Raw genomic sequence first — 21366 nt, forward strand, 5'->3', positions numbered from 1 at the left:
CCCAAGCCCAGACCCACCTCCCTGCTTCCACCGCCCAGAACTTCTCCCTGCTCCCAAAGTGGGGGCTTCTGTCATGTGCTGTTCCCTTGGCTGGGGAACTCTTGACCCACTTCTCTGCCCTCTTCCCACCTCCATGTGAAACTCCCTGTGGACCCTGCCACCACCCGCCCCTGAGCCCCACACATCCCTGGGGCTCCCCTTCCCCACCCCAGCACGTCCCCACCTCTCCCCAGACCTCGTCCTTGTCCCTCACAGTGGACTCCAAAAGACCAGTCGTGAAGTCAGCAGCATTGGTTTTGGCTTTTTGGATTCTTCTTTTTATGTCCATGGGGTTCCCTCCAACCATAAGTTTCCCTGGTCCCTCAGCAGATTCCTATGGCACACGGACAACATGCCGGGCGTTGCTCGAGATGCAGGCGGCAAAGCTGTGAGTGAGACAGGCAGGCAAGAGTCTCTGGCCCATAACAGCCTTGGGACCCTCTGCAGGCAGCTCAGCCTGTTTTCCTTTTGGCTGAGAAGGGTCCACACCAATGTGCCACATTCCTAAATGTTCCCTTCTTAGGCCTTTTCTACTGTTTGTTGAATGAAGACCTGCGCAGCAGTTAAAGAAATTTCCAGCAAAATATTGACAAGTGAGATACCTTTCAAGATGCAAAAGAGTCTTTCCTTCTACTAAAATCATGTGGTCAGGAAGACTCTGAAGATAATCAGAACCCTGGAGGACCAGAGAAAGCTAGGGAGAAAGGGCTGTGGGGCCTGCACCAGCCCTTCCCTCCGCCTCTGCCAGGACTCTCCCCTGGACTCCCAGAGGCAGTTCCTGCTGTCCATGCTCCTTCCATTCCTGTGGCCCCTGGCTGCTGGGCCTTGGAAACCCCACTCGGCACTGACAAGCCACTGTTTGAGGTACCACCTTCTACGCCCGTTGGCGAAGCTCAGTGACAGATACTGGCAGGAAGGAGAAACCATTCAAATGGCAAGTAGAACTAATTACAGCTACCACAACAGTCACGGCTTCTCGTTCGTGTCTTCTCAAGGAAGGACACCCAGGAATGATGGTGTGTGATTGTGCCAGTCAGTCCACTGAGCAGGTTCACGCGATCCTGCACTGAGCTCTGGCAGGCCGACCTCTCCCTGAGTCAGCCTGCTCTAGGCCCCTAGATGCTGAGGGCCCTGGGCCCAGGGTTTGGGCTGTGTATGCAGAGGCCTGGACCACATCCTGACCCTGCTTCTCCCTCACTGTGAGGCCTTGGCAAGCCCTTCCCTCCCCCACCTCCAGGGGTCCACAAGGTGCTAAGAGTTGGGATTCTGTACCCGTAAAAAGAAGGAAACACTGCCCCTGCTCCAGAGGTGCAGAGCAGGTAGGTTGGAGGCAGGTTCTGTGGTAGGGATATTAGTTTCAGAGCCCAAGTGCACCCCAGCCCTGGGACAGATCCCCTGCTCTGGTTCTCAGGCTGCGGCTACCTTCACCTTCCACACTTTGCTTTGTCTACAGCAGACCCCACCTAAGCAAGTAGAAAGCCTGGAGCATGAGATAAAGGTCTAACTGTCCCTTTGTCACTCACAAACTCAGTGACCTGGAATAAGTCACTTCTGCTCTGTGAGCCTCAGTTTCTTTGTATAATCGGGCAGTCCTATCTCAAAGGCTTATAGGCAGAGTTTTTTTCAAGGGATGAATGCACAGTCCCTGCACAGTGCCGGGACGTGGTCAGGAGCCATGTCACTGGCACCTTTGCATGTCACCTACCCCACAAAGCACGGAGTGACTGGACAGCGGAGGGCTGAAGCAGAGCCTGGAACGGGGAGGCTCTGGTGCTCTGTCCCACCTCTGTCCTCCTATCCTCCATTCCTCAGGAACTGAACCCACCCAAGCTGAATGTCGACTACTTATGTGTTTCAGATTTCTCTTAGACTTAGAAACTATTTTTTAAATCTAAGAAAAGTTCTGTTCACTGAAATGCTTAAGCCAATGAGCTGTTCTACTTTCTTAGCTCCCTAATTAGGAACTCAGCACAGGGCCTGGACAGTAGTAGCCCTTGGTATAAACATCAGTGTGGTAGAAGGTAAAGTAGAAAGTCTCTCTTCCCCCATTGCCCTCCTTGTGAAGATGGTTCTAAAAGGCAGTGGTCCCTTCCTCCCTTTAGTAAAGAGGGTGTGGAAACTTCCAGAATGTTTCTCACGTTTGAGGATTTGGAGCACCTTATAATCTCCACACAAACTAATCCAAGAGGATGATGGGGCACATGCAGGAAATCGGGGGACGCTGCCTGCACCCAGCACATGCTCTGGCCACTGCCCACTTGGATTTTCCATCCCATCCTGTGTTTTTATTTTGTTTCCCTCTGCCTCTGTCTCCTCACAGCCGCATACGGTCCTCCTGACCGGGTAATGAAGGCCCTGTCTCCAGCTAGATCTGGGCTTCCTGCTTGTCAGCCCTCAGTTCAGCCTTAATGTTGCCTGAAAAGCTTGTGAAGGGTTGGGAGTAAATGTTGGGGCTACAGCAGGACTTCAGAAACTTGCTGAGGTGCACTGCTCAGTTCAATGCAGGTCCTCACTAGTGTCCTCGTCGTTGGGCAGATAGTCTGTGCAGGTGGCCGTGCCTCTCTGCCTTTCCCATCAGCATACCCTAGATTTGGGCCCAGGCGGACTGCAGGAGCTCCAGGTAGTGACTCTGGGTTCGGGGTAACCTAGGAGCTGGCCTCAGACGTGGAGTGGTACCCTTGGCACGGGGGGCCTTCTGCAGCCTGAGCAGAGAGAGCTTCCAGCCTGGCTTCAGAGCTCTCTCTGCCTGGGCTCCCTGGAGCTTACGGCTTGGAAGGTGCCCTCTGTGGGGCAAAGGTTTTGTCACCACACACAGGCTCCAGGGAGGCTATACACCTGCATTCACTGTAGTTCGGGTGCAGAGGTGAGGCCACCGGGTGATGGTCTGCATGAGCTGGCATGAGTTACTCACTTCTTCATCTGTAAAGTGGACGTAAGTAATCACACCTCAGTAGAATACAAAGTCCAGAAAGAGTCCCAGAAACAGGAATTTAGGACACATCAGGGGTCATCTCAGTGGTAGGGAAAAGATAGCTCATTCAAGAGATGGACAACTTGCCACCTAGAAAAAAATTAACTGGATCCTAACCCTTAAACCTTACATTGAAAAAAAAAAAAAAATTAAAGATTTAATTGTAAAAAATGAAACTAAAATTAGAGCAGGATGCAAAAATTGTTTTTTAAAAAATCTTGGAGAGGGGAGGTCTTTCTAAGCCTGACAGAACTGAGGGAAGCTCTACAAGGTACAGACCAATACATTTCTGCACGAATGAGGCCAACATGAAAGTCAAATGATGAACTGGAAAAACCAATTGTCTATTTATAGATAATATAAAAGGTGTTAATTTCCTTACTTTATAATTTCTCCATATCAAATATAGAAAATAGCAGCACCTCTGTAGATAAACACACAAAGGCTGTAAGGGGGTCATTCCTGGAAAAGGAGCTACGGATGCTCCCCACGCGTCCTAGAGCATACGGACAGGAGCTCTGGGCCAAATCCTGGCCCTATGCTTACATATGTGACCCCCGTAAGTTATTCATGCTCCCTGGGCCTCAGCTTCCTGAGCTGTGAAGTGGGGGTAACAGTAGTCCCTTTTATTAAGCGGGTTAGCAAGTGTCAAGCATGTGGAACATAGAATGGGGTGGTAATTGCTATGTACATACTTGATTGATAAAACCCGAAAAGACGAGGGAGGGCCCCAGTGAGTGGGATGCTCTTATGATAAGAGATGTCTGGTGATAAGCCCTGTTGCTGACAGTACGAGGAACCTAGCACTCCTGTCACTGACGGGAGTGTAAATACGTGTTAGACTCCTGAATGCGCATACCCTTTGACCAAGCAATCTCTCTTGATAACCATCCTAGAGATGAAGCACATATGAGGGTATTCGTGCGGTATTGTTTGTAAAGTTGAAATGGGAAATAGTCCACCTTCAGTGGGGAACTGATTGAATAATTTGTAATATGTCCCTAACCCAGATGATCATGCAGCTTTGACAAAAAGAGGTGGGTCTACCTATACTGATATGGAGCAGTCTCCCAGATACAGGCATACCTTGTTTTATTGCACTTCGCTTTATTGCACTTTGAAGATACCACATTTTTTGCAAATTGAAGGTCTGTGGTAACCCTGCGTTGATCAGGTCTGTCAGCGCTATTTTCCCAGCACCATTTACTCATTTGACGTCTCTGTGTCATATTTTGGTGATTCTTGCAATATTCCAAATTTTTTCATTATTATATATTTTTTTAAGATTTTATTTATTTGAAAGAGTGAGTGAGCCCGATGCAGGCCTTGATCCCAGGACCCCAGGATTATGACTTGAGCTGAAGGCAGACAACCGAGTCACCCAGGTGCTCCTCATTATTATATTTTTGTGGTGATCAGTGATTATAGCTCACTGAAAGCTCAGATGGTGGTTAGCATTTTTTAGCAGTGTTTTGTAATTAAGGAACGTATGTTGTTTTTTTAGACATAATGCTATTGCACACTTAATAGACCGCAGTATTGTGTAAGCATAACTTTGATATGCCCTAAGAAAGCAAAAAATTCATTTGACTCATTTTATTGCAATATTCCCTTTATTGCTGTGGTCTGCAACCGAACTCAGAATATCTCCAAGGTATGCCTGTGCATTCAGTCATAAGGAATAAGGTGTCGAACAACATGTACAAGAATTCCGTTTGTGGGGAAAGGAAGCCGGCTCCGGAGGGACATCCGGGAAAGCAATAAGTTGCCTCTGGGGGCACGCTGTGGCTGAAAGCGGGGCAGAACCTGTGAGTTTTCATGGATCATAATCTGATAAAACCTCCCAGGCAACACTCCTGTGAGGAATAAAACATCCTCATAGAGGTTGGGGGGCAGGGAGCAGCCAGATCCGAGCGCCACCACCAGACACGTGGCCTCGGCATGGTTTTGACCTGTGTGCCTCGTTTTCCTCATCCCTGAAACGAGGATGGAGAAAGACAGCCCACCGGGGTCAGGAGCGTGAAATGGGGTGGTCCGAGTCAAAGCCTCGGGCCCTGTCAGTAGCGGGCAGGTGTGCAGGAGGCGCCAGCCCCCCTCCTCCCCATCACGGTCAGTGGCCCAGCTCTGGCGCTCCCCAGCTCCCGGGCCGCCCAGAAGCCTGTTTCTGACGTTTCTGCCTTGAGACTCCTTTCCTCCTTGGGGTGAGTCTGGTTCCTTGGCTGCTTACCTGACGTGCTGCTTCGGCCTTCGAGTTAGGAAAGCAGGTCTGTGAGGAGGCTTGGGAGAGGCCCCCTGGGCTTCATCTCCGAGGTTGTGGAAGCTGCCGCCCAGAGAGGCGCACGCACTCAGAGCGGGGCTGGGGCCGGGGCTGGGCACGCTGCGCACCCTGGGCCCCGTCAGCTCGCGTCCGCAGCACTGCCCTCTGCACATTCCAGAGCCCCGGCACGGCCCAGCTCGCCTGGGGGCCGCTCAGGCGGGAGTGGGCTGTCTGGGCAGACTCGTCTGCGGCTCCCCTCAGCCTCCTGCCTGCACGAGACCTCTCGGTGGCTGGCCCGGCCTGCACGAGGAGCCCAGGATCTCTGTCCCCCTCTGCCTCCAAGTAAAGGAGAAGAATCTGGTGAGGGGCCACGAAAGGCTGCTACCAGCCACCAGTTTGGGAGGGTGCTCACGTCAATCTCTTCTGCTGTCAGGGGTCTAACGTGATGGAAGAGCAAGACCTGCGGGAGATCGGCATCAGTGACCCACAGCACCGGCGGAAGCTGCTGCAGGCGGCGCGGTCCCTGCCCAAGGTGACCACTGACGGCTCTGCAGCCTCGGCCAAAGCCACGGCCCTCTCCCGACCCCACCTGGACCCGGAATAGGGAAGGAGCTTGGCTCCAAACAGGGCATGTAGATCACTGCAAGGTGTCTGCCCCACATCCTGGGGGACCCAGCAGGCAACACAGAGGCCTGTTTACTTTCTTGCCAAATCCCGAGGCCCCAGAGAGTCAGTAGAGACTAGGGACAGTTGAGGACCCAGTCTAGGCTCCAGAGGGAGGCTCCAGGCCTCTGCCTAGCACAGGACCTGGTACCCACAGGCTTGACCTGTCACCTGGAGCCTCTTTGGGGTCTTCCCTGACTCACTGGAGACCAGGCCAGCCTGTACCGACTTCCCCAGGAAGGCAGAGGGTTGTGGGCAGAGGAGGCATTTTTTCCCTGGGGAGCCAGGGGCTGGTAGCCCCAGCCTCTCCCCTTGACTCTGCTGGTGCTAATAAGTCCAGTGTACCCTTACTTGTTCCGCTCACCCCGAGCTGGGGGAGCACGACCAAGTCCCAACAGTGAGGTCAATGCCCACTTCACAGGAACACACCATGTTTTCCCACCAAGTCCGTGACCTTGTCAGAGCTCAGTGGGAGCCCCTCTGTAAACTCTTCCTCCCCTCTAGCCGTACCCACTAGGACTGTCTTCCCCGGGCCTGGAGTGCTCTCCACCTCACAGATGGGGGTGCCGAGACCAGAGCAGCGGTAGAAAGGGCTGGGTGAAGGGAGGGGACGCTGGGTCCTGGGCTTTAGTCCCAGGAGTGCTAAGATGTCAGTCCTGCCCCTTCTCGCCCCACAGGTGAAAGCTCTGGGCTATGACGGCAACAGCCCCCCATCAGTGCCCTCCTGGCTGGACTCCCTGGGGCTGCAGGACTACGTGCATTCCTTCCTGTCCAGTGGCTACAGCTCTGTTGACACTGTGAAGAACCTCTGGGAACTGGAGCTTGTCAACGTGAGTGCGGCCTGTGCTCAGGCCTGGCCTGGCCCCCAAGGGTGCGGTCCACGGGTGGGAGGGGAGCTGTGGGTGCCAACATGGCCTGACCGCGCCCCCCCCCCCCCGCCCCCGTCCAGGTCCTGAAGGTCCATCTCCTCGGCCATCGCAAGCGCATCATTGCCTCCCTCGCAGACAGGCCCTACGAGGAGCCGCCTCAGAAGCCCCCACGGTTTTCCCAGCTGAGAGTGAGTTGGGGAGGGATGGAAACGGATAGGTGTGCCCTTCATATTGCTAGGAATCAGAATTCTTGAGGCATTCTTTGGAAACAGCATGACCTCCGTAGTAGAGGCGGGAACTTTCCGTCCCCTCTTGTCGGGGCCATTCTGCCCCCCCGGGCCCAGTGTGTGAGAGGAGCATAGAGCAGGAGTTGTTTGGGCTGGTCATTTATTGATTGTGTGCCTCCTGTCTACATCTGAGAAGCCTGACGGCGTCTATAATAAAGGGTCCAGTTTAAATATAAGTAGAAAGTAAAATGTCAGAAAAAGGAAAACAAATATCCGAATCCCAGCCGCTGTGGCAGAGCCGGGGGGCAGCGGGGCACAGTCTGATGTGAACCTGAGACAAAGCTGGGGATCCATGGCAGGACCTGCGCCCTCCCCAAGTCTTCTGAAGTAAAAGCCCTGCAGCGGGGTGGGTTCAAGAAGCTTTGACTTGAAAACCTCACAGATGCTTTGTTGCTCAGGCTGGGTAATTCCTGACTGCAGGTTAGACTCGGGCCGAGCTGAGGTCTGGGACCAGCTCCGTTCCAAGCCTGCAAGCCTGAGCCCCTAACAAGCGCTGGGCTCGGAGCAGGGCCCCCCGCCCTCCGCCCATTTTCGGCAGCCTCACCCAGAGGGCGTCATTCTATGCTGCCTTCACCCAGCAGCCCGGTCTGAGGGGCAAACGCACCACTGACTCTCAGTTACAGAAACCGCGGAGACGGGGCCTCAGGGTGCCGACTGGCAGCGCTGTATATTTTCTCAAGCAAGGGCTCTGGGTTTGGTCTTGTGCCCCAGGGAGCTGCGGTGAATTGTAACAGATGATTTGGTCTTTGATGAGTATGAAAGCAGCTTCCCAGCCCTGTAAGCGTCCTTTTCCCCCCGCGGCTCCAGGCCGAGGAGCGTGTTAGTGACGTGGGGGTGCCCGGGGTGCCCGTGGCGACGGTGTGCCCGCAGGACTGGGTCGCCGGGGCTTCCTGGCTCCGGGAAGAGTTCGGTTGCTTTGATGGTACCTGGGCTGGGCTCCCGGGCCAGCGTGCCATCCATTCGGTGCCTGCTTGGTGTTGGCCCTTAGCTTCATGTCCATTCTCACTGATCCACCTGCCCTAACGCGCCCCAGGACTGGCTGACACCCACAATCCAGGGACTGGCCTCCTGGGTTCCAAGTGTTACTGGATTTCCCCCCACTACAGTGCCAAGACTTGCTCTCCCAGACATCGTCCCCGCTGAGCCAGAACGACTCCTGCACCAGCCGCTCCGCTGACCTGCTGCTGCCTCCCGGGGACACGGGCAGGAGGCGGCACGACAGTCTTCATGACCCTGTGGCACCTTCTCGAGCGGAGCGCTTCAGAATCCAGGTGGGGCCGGAGGGGAGCTGTGAATGGGGGTCCCCAGAGCCCTTCACTGCCCCCGTGTCCCCTGAGGTAGAAGCTGGGGTGGGGGCAGGGGGTAGGAGGCCACGAAAATCCAGGCACCTGGATCAGCAGCAGGAGGAAGATACTGCCTCCTCCCCTCCCGGACCAGTGGAGGGGGCTCCCCTGCATCTTATGTGGCTCAGAAGTGCAGATCCACTGGCTCCTCTTTGACTGCAGCCTCTCCTTCCAGCCCCTCAGGCCACCAGCCCGGTTTCTGCCCCATCTCAGCCACTTCTTGGTCCCTCGTTTGCTTGCCCTGCTGTTCCCCAGAGCGGCTTTCTGCCCTCCTTAACTCCACACCCAGCAGCCCAGCGTCGGGTGCGGCTGGGAGACACATCCAGCCGTGCCATCTACCCTCCCAGAACCGCCAGCCTCTGCTGGGCCCTGGGCTGCCCTGAAGCCCTTGCCCTAGGCTCGCCCCAGCCCGCAGTCCGCGCTCGCCTTCTCAGGGCCTTGTGTTCCGGGCTCCTGATGTATTCACCTGCCCTGCCTCCTGCCTTGCACCCGGATTCCAGGCTTTGTGTCTTGTCCCCCAAATTGGCCTGCTGGACACAAGATTGGCACATGTCCCTCACCCCCCCACCCCCAAACCCCACCCCCGGCCAAGGAGAACTTCAGTTTCACTGCTTTTTTTCTCTTGACTCACACTCCTCATCTCCAGCACCTGGGGATGTCCTTCACGTTTCCACAGGCACGGCCATGAATCTGACAAGATTTCAAAGCATGTTGTCCAGCCGTTTTAGTTGCTGTGTATCAGAAGGCTTCCACACAGTGCTGGGAATGGAAGTCATAAATATTTCCTGACTCTTTTCTCGCCTCCCCATTCTTTGGACCAGCGCCCTAGTGAAGGCCCCCATCACCTGGCACCTGGATTTCAGTGGCCTCCTGCCCCCTTCCCCCAGCTCAGCTGCCGCCTCAGGGAATACTATAAAAGGTCTCCCTAGCACTGATACCTGCCCACCCCAGAATCAGATCCAGGGGCCCTGACGGGGATATGAGACTTGCAGGGATCTGACTCCCGCTCCCCACCCTTCATGCTTTGAGCTTGTTTTCCCCTCTCTGGTTTTATTCATTTCCTGTCTCCACCTCAGAGCCTTCCCGACCACGCCTGCCCTCAGGTGGCCCAGGCCCGTGCCTCTCCACCTTTCCTTTGGCGTGGATAGGCCTCACCTCCGCCCCAGTGCACCTGCTTGGCTTTTTGTCTCCTGCCCTCCCCACTGCCCTTGAACCCCTGGGGCTGGCTTCTTTGCCCTTGGGTGTGCTGGAACCCACGAGTTCCTCTGGAGTGGGCAAGCAGACCTGTGACTCCACGTGTTCTACAGGAAGAGCAGCGCGAAGCCAAACTGACCCTTCGGCCCCCCAGCCTGGCTGCTCCCTACGCCCCAGTGCAGAGTTGGCAACACCAGCCAGAGAAACTCATCTTCGAGTCCTGCGGTTATGAAGCCAACGTGAGTTGCCCCTGCGCTCCCAGCCTGGCCGGCCTCCCTGCCACCCGCCCCTCCCGGCCAGGTCCAGGCCTCCAGTGCTGTTCTCCACTCCCGAGAGGGAAGGGGGGCCTCCCAGCCAGGGTCGGGGAAGGGAGTGAGGAGAGGAAACCATCTGATTATGGTCCCAAATCGGTTGGGTCGCCCTGCATGATAGCACAGGACGTCCTAAGCCCGCTTACTGCCTACTCCCTCAGTATCTGGGCTCCATGTTGATCAAAGATCTTCGAGGGACAGAATCCACACAGGACGCCTGTGCCAAGATGCGGGTAGGTTGTCTGCAGGGGGGCGGCTGGCGGGGATGGGAGGCATCACCAGGGGCACCCGCTGCAGCCCCCGGGCCCTCCCACACCGTGTAAGGTCAGGCGGAGGCTGGGGCCTGTGGGATCCCAGGGGGCTTGGCCTTGAGAAGAGGCATTCACAGTCCCACTTCTTGCTTCCCCTAGAAATCCACCGAGCACATGAAGAAGATCCCCACTATCATCCTGTCCATCACATACAAAGGTGTCAAGTTCATCGATGCCTCCAACAAGGTGTGCTTCTCACAACTCTGTTAGCGGGAGTGGACCCCTCTCCCCGCCGCTCACTCCCCAACCCTGCCAAGCTGCCTACAGTGTCCGCAGCCCTCTTTATTCCTCCGTATTCCTACCCGCTCGGCCAGGCGCTTGCCTCTCAGCTGCCACACGTCCTGATCCCGGGGCCCTGCCCTAGTGACAGGCGCCCCTGGTCTCCCTCAGCATGGGTTCCATCAGCCCTCTTACCTGCTCCCGGGCCCTTAGTGGTGTGATTCTCTTCATGAGCAAAGGACTCCCCCCACGCCCTGCACTTGGTAATGCCCTCCCCTAGAGGGCAGGGGCTGGAGAGCTCGTGGTCAGATGTGAACATCTGACGCCCTCCATTGCTGTGGTCGAGGGTGGAGACCCCTAAACCTACCTTGGCAAGGTTAGACAGTGCCCCCACGCCCACCAAACAAATCGGAGAAGTAGCGGCCGTGGGCTCACGGCCTGGGCTGGGACAAAGATGGCGGTGGCGGGGATGGTGTAGACGGGCTGAGGTGGCCTTGGGGCCGAGAATTCCAGACCCTGCTTTCCCCAGCAGAACGTCATTGCGGAGCACGAGATCCGGAACATTTCCTGTGCGGCCCAGGACCCGGAGGACCTCTGTACCTTTGCCTACATCACCAAGGACCTGCAGACCAGCCACCACTACTGCCATGTGTTCAGCACGGTGGATGTGGTGGGTGGGGCCCTGAGCTGGGCGCCGCAGGAGGGTGGCCTCGGTGCTGTGCTGTCCCGGCACATGGGTGGCACCTGGCTCATGTCTGGTTCAGCTGAGGCCCCAGCAGCCATCTGGGCCAGTCCCCCTTTTTTTTTATTGGTTTGTTTATTTGAGAGAGTGAGCGAGAGAGAGAACACAAGCAGGGGGAGTGGGAGAGGGAGAAGCTGACTCCCTGCTGAGCAGGGAGCCCCATGCGAGGCTCCATCCCAGGATCCTGGGATCATGACCTGAGCCAAAGGCGGACGCTTAACCGGTTGACTGAGCCACCCAGGCGCCCCCGGGCCAGTCCCCTGTAGACAGTGATGAGACTGAAGCACAGAGAACGGGCGGCTCGTCTGCCGTTCTAGCCAGGGCTTCCCTCCCCCAGGCTGCTTGTCAACCCACCACCCCGTTCCCCACCCTCCAGGGGCCGTCTCCCTGAAATGCCCTCTACCCTGCTCTGGGGGGCAGCAGTGCCCTCCTGACGGGAGGCTGCCTTCTCCCACGTTCAGGCTCCGGCTGGGCCCACAGGGACAGCGGTGCAGCAGGGACTCCCCCTGCCCTGAGACAAGGCCCCGGGCCCTCTCCTCACCCCCAGGCTTCTGTCCAGATCCCTGCCATCCTGGGACAGAGTAGCTACTTCCCCAATCTCTGGGGCTTCTGGAACACAGACGGCCAGGCATTCTCAGCCTCAGGAAATCGGTGCTTGCTCTGGGCCTGGCGTCAGACTCCTGGCTCTGCCACTTGCTAGCTGTGTGGTCTTAGAAAGTCACTCGCCCCGGCTCCTCCTCGGCTGAAAAGAGACTATAACAGGAGCAGCTGTGTGGGGTTTGTTTTGAAGGTTAAATGGGGTCATCTACCCCATACTCGTAGTTCCTGGCACTTTGACCTAGAGCTCCCATTTTCCACAGACAGTCACTTCTGCTGTAATACAACATACATGCTCCCAAAGATCAACATGCTACATAAAATGACGCAGTAAAAATTTTGTAGGGTTTCTGGGGAGATAGGGCTCGGGGCACCACACTCGAAAACTTGGTCAGTGACACATTAGAAAAGATAGGAACCTAACAAACACACTGGCGCCGCTCTGTTCCCATGAAATGGTTAAGAAATCCAGAGCTGCGGCGGCCAGCCCGGCCCTGTCCCTTGAGAGAGACCTGGAGTGGACTTTTAGAAGGTGCGGGAAGGGGAACACAGAGGGCTGGGAGAGGAACAGTACCCCGGGGGGGTGTGGGGGCCAGGCCGTCGGCCCCTGGGAAGCTGAGCTACCAGGTCCCCTGGTGTTTCTGTCCACGACATTGTGCCGGGGAAACAAAATTTTGTGTGACGCTCAAGATTGTTCCTAACGTCTCAGTCACCTTGGGACAAAGCAGTGTTTTGAAAACAAGTGTTCTGGCAGAACTGGCCGATTCTCTCGTCAGCTGTCCTGGTGCCCCACCCCCACCTGTGCTCAGGGCCGTGAAGCCTGGGGGCGGTGGGGGGGGGGCGGTTTCGAGCCAAGGGGTGAGGTGGCTCCTCGGTCTCCGTGCTGAAGTCGTGCTCTGTCTCCTCCCAGAATCTGACCTACGAGATCATCCTGACGCTGGGGCAGGCGTTCGAGGTGGCCTATCAGCTGGCCCTGCAGGCCCAAAAGTCCCGGCCCCTGGGGGCCTCCGCCGCCGAGATGATCGAAACGAAATCTTCCAAACCGGTGCCTAAGCCTCGGGTCGGCACGAGGAAGTCAGCAGTACGTGAACCCGCCGGGCGTCGAGGGCGTGGGGTGGAGCGGGCGGCCGGAGGGGCTTCTCAGCCACAGGCAGCCGGCCCCTCGGAACGGGCCGCCAGCTCCTCTCCTGTCCCCGCCCCGGCCGCCCCGGCCGCAGGCTGCGGCCCCCTCCCTCGCCAGGCGCCCCCGGGGCCGGCCCACAGCGAGCCCCCGGTAACACCACCCCGTGTCTGTGTCTGCTTTGCTCTGCGCCCCAGGTGCTGCCGCCCCCCGATAGTCGCTGTTGTCACTGTCACACCTGCACCACCCATCGTCCTTCTTACCTACCGCTGCCGTCTGTTAGTCCTGGAGTCAAGGTCTTTACACCTCCTGCTGTCTGTGTGTCAGTCTCCCTGAAGTGACCGTGAGCTTTCTGAGACGCTAGTGGCCTCCCCCCACCCCCCCACCCGCGTGACATTCTTTCCTGAGCCGCCCTCCTGCCATCCCTGTCTGTGCTTTAGCTCTCTGTTTCTCTGTGTGTCCTCTCTGCCGAGGCCCGGGGTGTGCTCTCAGGTCCCGCCCAAGGGACCCGAGGCTTGGGGTTTCCCAGCCTCGCACCCCCTTCCTGCCACCATGCACAGGTTTGGGGCTCAGAGCACGATGCTCGGGTCGGGCAAGGCTCCTTTACCTGAGCAGCTCTGAGAAACCCCTGGGAGAAGTCGCCCCTGAAGAGGCCTGGAGGTGGCCCTCCCACGATGCTCCGGGGAGGGCGCCACTCCTGCCACCCCAGCCCTAGGGGGGGGCTTACTCTCTGAGAACAAGGGCCGCCGCTCACGTCCCTCATGCTGGCACGATGCCAGCACGGCCCCAGGCAGGAAGAAGGGACAGCTGGGCCCTGCTGCCCCCCAGCCGGGTGCGGCGCTCCCTCTCTGACCCCTCACCCTTCTTCCTTGGCAGCTGGACCCGCCCGATACGGACCCGGATGCCCAGTCCCACGCCAGCGTCTCCTGGGTGGTGGACCCTAAACCAGACTCTAAGCGGAGCCTCAGCACCAAGTATGAGACCACTATCTTCTAACCGCTCACTCCCTGTCTCCACTAGTCTCACTGTGCCTTGCCATCCGACCTCTGCTCTTCTCAGCTCTCCTTCCGGCTGCTGACGCCAAGGCCCCGCCCCGGGGGGCCCTGCTCCCCCCGCCCCCCCGGCAGCAGCTCTAGACACCACACGCACAGCTTGTACCCAACACCGCCGGACACTGTGAAGTCCCCGCCTTGGGCGAGGACAGCTTGGCGGGGGAGGGGGGCGAGTCGCCTTTGAGGTGGGCACCAGGAAGCCTCAGCGGGCAGGCACTGTGAATCCTGGGGGCGGGGGGCCCAGTCTGCGAGCAGTCCACCAGTGAGCGCCCCTCTGACTAGGCCGGGCTCTCTGCTCTCCTCCCGCCTTCTATGCCAAGCCGCAGCCGGGTGCCGCCGCCTAGAGCGAACCGTCTTTTTGCACCTTTCCTGACACAACCAACCACTGTGACCACGTGGTGCCAGAATCCCCTCGCAGTCCGCTCACGGCCGGCCTGCGGCCCCGTCCCTCCCTCCTGCGAGAGCCCGAGCTCCGCGCCGTGGCTCGCCTGGGGCCAGACTGCGTTCCGGGAGGGCCCAGGGGCCCCGGGCACAGGCCTGACTCGGCAGCGTGGAGCCCTGTGGAGCCCTGAGCGTCTGGACCCCCGTGGGCTGGCTTCCCTCGGCAGGCCTCTTGGTCCCCAGAGTCGCGCTCCCGAGGAATGGGATGGCCTCTGTGTGTGTGTGTGTGTGTGTGTGTGTGTGTGTGTGTGGTCGGCCCCTCCTGCCTTCGCCGGGAGTCGCACGGCTGGCTCAGGAGTCTAGCTCACCGAGGAGGAAGGCCTTTCTGGGGGACCCAGCGAGAGGGAGGCCTGTGCGCCTTCTTCCCTCACAGAACCCAGCCGCTCGAGGACAGGGACCCGGACCAAGCAACTCCCCTTGTCCTCCCGGGACTTCCTGTCACTGCTCCGCAGTGGGAGGGTCAGAGATAGTCAGCCCCGCTCAGCCTTGAGTCCCCTGAGAGGGGAGGCTGTGGATCGTGGAGCGGAGGCTTTGAAGAAGCACCCCGGTCTCCGGGGCGGGCTGGTCAGCTCAGGTGGCGGGAGACAGGAAAGCACGGTGCCAGGAGGACGTGCCGCCAGCACAGCGTAGGCTGGGAGAGAAGCCTAGAGAAGCCGGGAGCTCGCGGCGGTTCCTGGAGAGGCGGAGGCCAAGGTGATAAGGCGGGCTGGGCGCCCCTGCCCGCCTGCCTGTCCTGGTGCCTTCCCGAGCCACGGGCGCTCAGGGGAGGCTGTGAGGGACCTTCCTTCGCTTCCATGCTTCCTTTCGGTTTCCTCCACCCTGTGCAGGCCCCTGTGGTTAACCCTTTCCTCCCCCCGTTGTGTTTGCTTCTGCCAAGCTGAGCCACTGAGGAACCGACTGTGCTGCAGAAACACAGACGTGGGGAGCACAGGCTCCCACCTCCGCGGCCCCCACCACCACCGCCGCCGCCACCACTGTGTCACCTGCAGCCTCGAAGACCCAGGCCTGGCCTCTGCCGGGAGCAGCTCCGTGGGGCTGCTCGGCCTGGACCTGCCGCCACCCGGTCTTACAGAGTGAGCCGCACTCCAGGCCTCGAGCAGATGAGACTGGAACTCCAGAGAGTCAAGAAGTGACTTGTCCAGAAGACATTTTTTAATAGAAAAAAAATTTTTTTCTAGAAAACGAATTTTTAAGACTCGGCTCAAACCTCTAGGTTAAACTGCCAATCTTTAGACAGACGGCCACGGGATCGGAAGACAGGGGTGCCCCAGAGCGGCTCCGAGGCCGGCCGGCGCCGCCTTCTGCCCCTGGGATGGGCTGTTGGCGCCGTCCGCGAGGCTGTAGAGGGGGGGCAGTGCCCTGGGGGTGAGCGGAAAGCAGGCCCAGGTGGGTTTGTTCGAGTCTGCCTTTCAAACCCAACCAAGTCAGTTGCTGTTCCTTATGAACCGCACGACTTCTTGTCCCCGTCCGGAGCCGGACGCTGCCTCTGCAGTAAGAACAGGCCCCAGACGCACCTGGCAGAAGCAGAGACTCCCGGTCCGTGTCTGGGCTTCCAAATGTGAAGGTCTGGGGGCCAGACGGAGCTGAGCGAGCCGTGCCCGGGACCATGAAGTCGGGGCCGCTCCTCGGCGCCAGAGCCCAAGGTGGCCAGGGCGCCGGGCCCCGCACTCTCTGGCGACCTCAGACTGCCTGGGTTCAGTCAGAAAGGAGAAAAAGCAGCTTTGTTTCGGGCATTAACGGGTAGGTCGGCTAAGACGGCTACCTGCCAATTTGTGATTTGTCTAATCAGGTCTGTGTGACTAGGACTCGCTTTGATTCTCTGAATTATTGGTTTGACTGTTGTATTTTCCGCTGCTGGATTCATCCCTGGCTCCAGGTGTAGAGAAGGCTAAAGAAGGGGACAGGTGATTCGGTTCTCCCCCAGTGTGGCCTTCAGGGCAGACTGGGGTCCTGGCGCACCACTACCACTTAAGGCCTCCTGCTGGCTTGCTTCGCTTGTTGACTTGGACTCTTGCTCTGTGCTCCTGAGGGTGGTAGAAGCAGACGGGGTAATTCCTGTGAGGCCGAGAGGCAGAGCCGGCTGCGCTGCTGGCCCAGTACCTTCTAGAGTAGGGAGCAGAGAGGAGCCGTTCCTCCCGGGGGTAATTCAGCAGACCTCATGCTTTGCCGGCACAGGGCGGGCTACCCCCAGGACCCACGTGCCAGGCTTCGGCGGGACTTCTTTCCCAGCAAAGGCTGTGAATCGGAATTCCCTGTGGGTTCCGTGCACAGAGAGTGCTCTCGGACACACTCCCCACCCCGGTGGTGGCCAGAAACGGAAAGCCCGGCCCTGTCCTCCTGCTGCCTCGAACCTGGGCCCCGGGGGCGGCACCTCCTCTGTCTGGAGCAGGGGCAGGGAACCCTCCACTTTCCGGTACTAAACAAGGACCTCAACGCTCGAAGTCTGGCTTCGCTTCCTGCTTCTCCCAAGGCCTGGGAGCCTCCCGTCAGCTCCCGCCACGCATGTTCTGTCCCCCCCGCCCCCCAACCACCACCACCCCGCTGGCCCGCGAGAATTGACCAGGGAACCACCGGAGGGGTGGGCGCCGCTCCCTCCCCTGCGGGGGGCCTGGCCTCAGCTAAGCGCGCCTCTCCTCTCCGGAGGCGGCAGGTCCAAAAAGCAAACTGTAGACACTACGATGAGCTGTTCGAGCCGTCTTTTTGTTTTTAAATCACACGTAGGTGTTTCCTCCCCTTGAAGCTGCTATATCTTTATTTATTCAGGGTGTTGTCATATTGGAAAGCCTTAGCTAATCCTCTCTGGCTCTGGGTTTGCTTTTGAGATTGGTTTATTTCCGAATAGTTGAGAAGGGTAGGGACTGGATCTTTCTTTCGTTTTTACTTCTCCTCCGGGGCAGGTACTCTCTCTCTCCCCTCGAAAGGGGCGGTGTAACTTCAAGGACAGGCTTCGAGCGGAAAAGCCCCCGCTTCGCTTCTGCACCGGCGTTCGTTCGGCGGCGGGGTCTGAGCTGTGCGGGGCCCCCCGGGCAGGACTTGCGAGGGAGTCAGTACCTTCCCCGGCCCCAGCCCCAGCCCCCAGCTTCTCTGCTCGCCGCTCTGAGCCATAGGACCCCTCCTGCCGGGCTCCGGGTCTGCCAGGCTCCACACGCCTCCTGGGTCTCTAGCCTCAGAGTCTGGCGGGCGTTCCTCGAGAAGCCTCTGGCCGAGCAGGCAGCCATGGTGGTGGCCGCCGCTCCCACAGTCAGACGCTCGTCTGTCCTCGGCCCGCCTGCGAGAGGCCCAGGCCTGCGGCGTGACCGTCACAAGCAGCTCGCAAAAGTATTGTTGCTAACGGGGTGGCAACGGGACTGAATTGTAATAAAAATGTTATTTAATCTTTGTCTCTGTATTTTGATACTTGAATGAATTCCCCTTTTATTTTACTGTACATATGATTGTTAATCTGTCCGATTTTGTCCGAATTACAAACATCTTGTGGTACCAAACATAACGAATCTGCGCAACAATGTAGACTGACCTCACGACACGAGAGAGAGTGTAAATATTCCTGGGCTTCCAGCTTCGGTTTGGTTATTTTCATAACTGTACAACCTAGAACAGACGGAATTAATAAATGAGAAGCAACATGAAACCAGCCTTCCTTTTTGGGAGTTTTTGAATTGGAAAGCTGCTTGACGGGTCTCTGGCAGCAGCGCAGGCCCGGGCTGTAGGCTGTAGGCCGGCTCCGGGTCGCTGACGGGGGTCCCGCGCTGCCAGGGACGAGTGTGGGGATGCCGCTCTGTCTGGTGCGCTGCCAGCGGGAAGCTGCCAGCGATCATCCGTCCGTCCACCCCGTCCAGTTGCAAGGCCTCTGTGCTTCAGCTTCCCCTCCTTAGAACATCTCCTCTGAATCCCAAGCAGGGGCCACGTTCTGGGTACGGATCCTCTGCATCCTTGTCTGGGCTTGTCGACCCGCAAACATTTATCGACTGTCTGTACAAGGCAGTGTGGGAGGACCGAGAGCTGTGGAAGAGGAGTGTCCCCCGCAAGGAACTTCCTTTAATTGTGGAGGTTACCTCTGAGACGTGCACAACTGGCTACCGACCCAAAGCCACGCTGAGGCCACCCCGGGCGGGAGCGTCCAAAGGCACATGGTGCTCCTGGAGCTGAGGGGGGACGGGGAAGGAGGGGCTGGTGCCTGGGCCGGTATTGAAAGGGGAGGGCTTGGACAGGCACGAACGGTACTACGAACCCCTTCGCCGACGGCATCTGGGCTCCAAACCCTGCTAGCAGCTCTCCAGGCATCCGTCTTGTTCACTCTGAGAAAGCAGCCAAGGCTCAGAAAGGTCACCACGCCTTCCCAGGGCCAGCTGGAGAGGACCTAAGAAACCATGCCCTCCAGTGGCTTCCAGCCTCCTCAGAGGCCCTGGTCCCATGCCTGCCTCCACCCCAACTGCCTAGCGCTGAACACTTATAAAGACTTATTAGAAAGAGAGAGAATATGGGGGGGAGGGGCAGAGAGGGAGAGAGAATCTCAAGCAGACTCCACGCTGAGCGCAGAGCCAGATGGAGGGCTTGGGGCTCCATCCCACGACCCTGAGACCATGACCTGAGCCAAAATCAAGAGTTGGACACTTAACCGACTGAGCCACCCAGGTGCCCCAGCACTGAACACTTCTATAAATGAGTTTCTGTGAAATATTCCATTTGTCAAGGGCTTTAAAAGTGAAAATCACTAGGGCGCCTGGGTGGCTCAGTCGGTTAAGCATTTGCCTTCGGGTCAGGTCATGGTCCCGGGGTCCTGGGATCAAGTCCTGCATCGGGCTCTCTGCGCAGCGGGGAGTCTGCTTCTCCCTCTCCCTCTGCCTGCCACTCCCCTTGCTTGTGCTCTCTTGCTCTCTCCCTGTCAAATAAAATCCTTAAAAAAAAAAAAAAAAAAAAGAAAATCACTGATTTAATCCAATACCCAACTATATTTCTGAAGAAAACAAGGCCCAGAGCGGGGAAAGGTTTTTCCTAGCCAGCCAGCTAATAGACCAGATCCCAGCTTCTCACTCCCAATTAGGGCTTTTTAGGCCAGTGCACGGCCCCTGGGTAAAGAGAGTGAGGTCCAGTCGTGGAGGGCCTCATCATCCTCACACCCCTGCACACCCTGGCAGAAGAAACCTTACAGCCAGGAGGAGGAGGTCTGGCCATAATTCGTGTCACTGTGGCTCTGGAACAGGGCCCCAGGACACAGTCCACTGTCAGAGTCCCCTTCGGCCTCACTGAGAAGCCTTACGGCCGTGACTCTTGGGCTGCAGTGCTGACGGTGCTGATGGTGCCCTGGGGGCCCGCGCCTGGCCCAGTGGGAACGGCCGGTCTGGCACGAGTGTGGGCTGGGGCCGCTGCGACAAAGGAATGGATGGGGCCCGCTCGGCGGGAGTGCATCTGCCTGCCGCGTCCTGCCTCTGCCCCGTTCCCTGTGACGCCGGCTAGAGCGTGCTCCCCGCGCACGGCCCCTCAGGACCTGGAGGCTGGGAGCCGGCAGGAGCCCGGCGGCGCGGCTCTCTGCTCTCATCTCAGCGTGGAGGGTGAGGTAGCCCCTCACAGGCCCGTGCACTCCTCTCTCCCGCAGGCAGCGCCCGCGTCCTCAGCAGCTCCGCCTCACAGACACTGCGGTCCGGGAAGCCAGGCAGCTGGCTCGTTCCTCCGTAGGCTGCGGTGGGTCACCCTTCCGGCAGTGACCAGGCGACTGAGGAAGCAGAACCGTGCCAACTGGAGCACCTGCCAGGGCAGCTCAAAACGCACTCTTAGCCCTGGCCACCTCTGGCTTCCTCCACCTACAGCGTGTGCAGGTCCCACCCGACAGCCAGCTCCTGGGGACAGGCGGACCTTTCAGAATGTTCCGCAGTTCAAACACCCAAGGAGCACAGAGGTGTGAACGAGCCACCACTCGGGGCAGCGTCTACAACTCTGGGGCTCGTCTTTCAGGCCTCAGCTACTAGGAACATTACTTTAAACAAGCCTTTATCAAATAAAAGAGTTTCCCTAACACCACAAAAGATTTGTTATCCAGTAAATGGGCCTGGGACAACTGCATAGCCACAGAGGTTGGGGACAGTACGGGGATTCCTATGCCTACTTACAGCAAAATAAATACCAGATAGCTCACATACTTAAATGTAGAAAAAATAAAATAAAATCCCAACAAAGCTAGAAGAAAATAGGGAGACTTTTTCCCCCACAATCTTGGTACGAGAAAGTTCTTTCCAAGCATGCTGCAAAACTCTGAATCCATTTTTTAAAAGATTAACATATTCAACTATATAAAAATCAAACATTTCTGCAAAGCCAAAAGCAACATTTAAAAAAAGAACAATTAGGGGCACCTGGGTGGCTCAGTTGTTAAGCGACTGCCTTCGGCTCAGGTCATGATCTCAGGGTCCTGGGATCGAGCCTTGCATCGGGCTCCCTGCTCAGCAGGAAGGCTGCTTCTCCCTCTCCCACTCCCCCTGCTCATGCTCTCTCTGTCAAATAAATAAATAAAATCTTTTAAAATTTTTTAAAAATTAAAAATAAAAAAGAACAATTGAAAACAATATTTGTATCACATGTAACAAAGGACAAAACTTGACAATAGCTATCAAAAGTAAACCAGAGGACGCCTGGGTGGCTCAGTCAGTGGAGCGTCTGCCTTCAGCTCAGGTCATGATCCAGGGGTCCTGGGATCGAGTCCCACATCGGGCTCCCTGCTGAGCGGGGAGCCTGCTTCTCCCTCTGCCTGCCCCCGCCTCCCCCGCTTGTGCTCTCTCTCTCTCAAATAAACAAAATCTTTAATAAAAAAAAAAGTAAACTGGAACTTCTGCTTCCAGGAAGATCAAGTAGACATACTCTCCCCTATTCTTCTTGCTCGGTACAAATAAAAGCCCCAACCGAGACACCGATGGCACAGACAAAGCCCAAACAAGAGTCTGCTCTCCCTAGCCGAA

At 57.6% G+C, this 21366-nt stretch overlaps 1 protein-coding gene and 1 long non-coding RNA gene across 3 annotated transcripts in view; one reads left to right on the forward strand and one right to left on the reverse strand.

Moving 5' to 3' along the window:
• ANKS1A (ankyrin repeat and sterile alpha motif domain containing 1A) overlaps positions 1-18047 on the forward strand; it is a 180208-nt gene extending 162161 nt beyond the window's left edge. For both annotated transcript variants that reach the window (XM_034991653.1, XM_034991654.1), the window contains 10 exons: positions 5701-5799; positions 6608-6760; positions 6880-6987; positions 8193-8357; positions 9737-9862; positions 10096-10167; positions 10345-10431; positions 10997-11134; positions 12714-12884; positions 13800-18047. In XM_034991653.1, coding sequence (XP_034847544.1) covers positions 5701-5799; positions 6608-6760; positions 6880-6987; positions 8193-8357; positions 9737-9862; positions 10096-10167; positions 10345-10431; positions 10997-11134; positions 12714-12884; positions 13800-13919 — 1239 coding nt within the window. In that variant the 3' untranslated portion in view covers positions 13920-18047. The remainder of the gene's footprint in view (positions 1-5700; positions 5800-6607; positions 6761-6879; positions 6988-8192; positions 8358-9736; positions 9863-10095; positions 10168-10344; positions 10432-10996; positions 11135-12713; positions 12885-13799) is intronic.
• LOC118001515 lies at positions 17805-20787 on the reverse strand. Its single transcript, XR_004676711.1, has 3 exons — positions 20767-20787; positions 18648-18714; positions 17805-18418 (listed from the first exon to the last, which is right to left on the reverse strand). It is a non-coding gene; the product is annotated as an uncharacterized LOC118001515 (long non-coding RNA).
• Positions 20788-21366: the final 579 nt, after the last annotated feature.

Source organism: Mirounga leonina, unplaced genomic scaffold, assembly GCF_011800145.1.
Source record: "Mirounga leonina isolate KUSES-001 unplaced genomic scaffold, KU_Mleo_1.0 Mir_53, whole genome shotgun sequence".
In the NCBI taxonomy this organism is placed as follows: Eukaryota; Metazoa; Chordata; class Mammalia; order Carnivora; family Phocidae; genus Mirounga; species Mirounga leonina.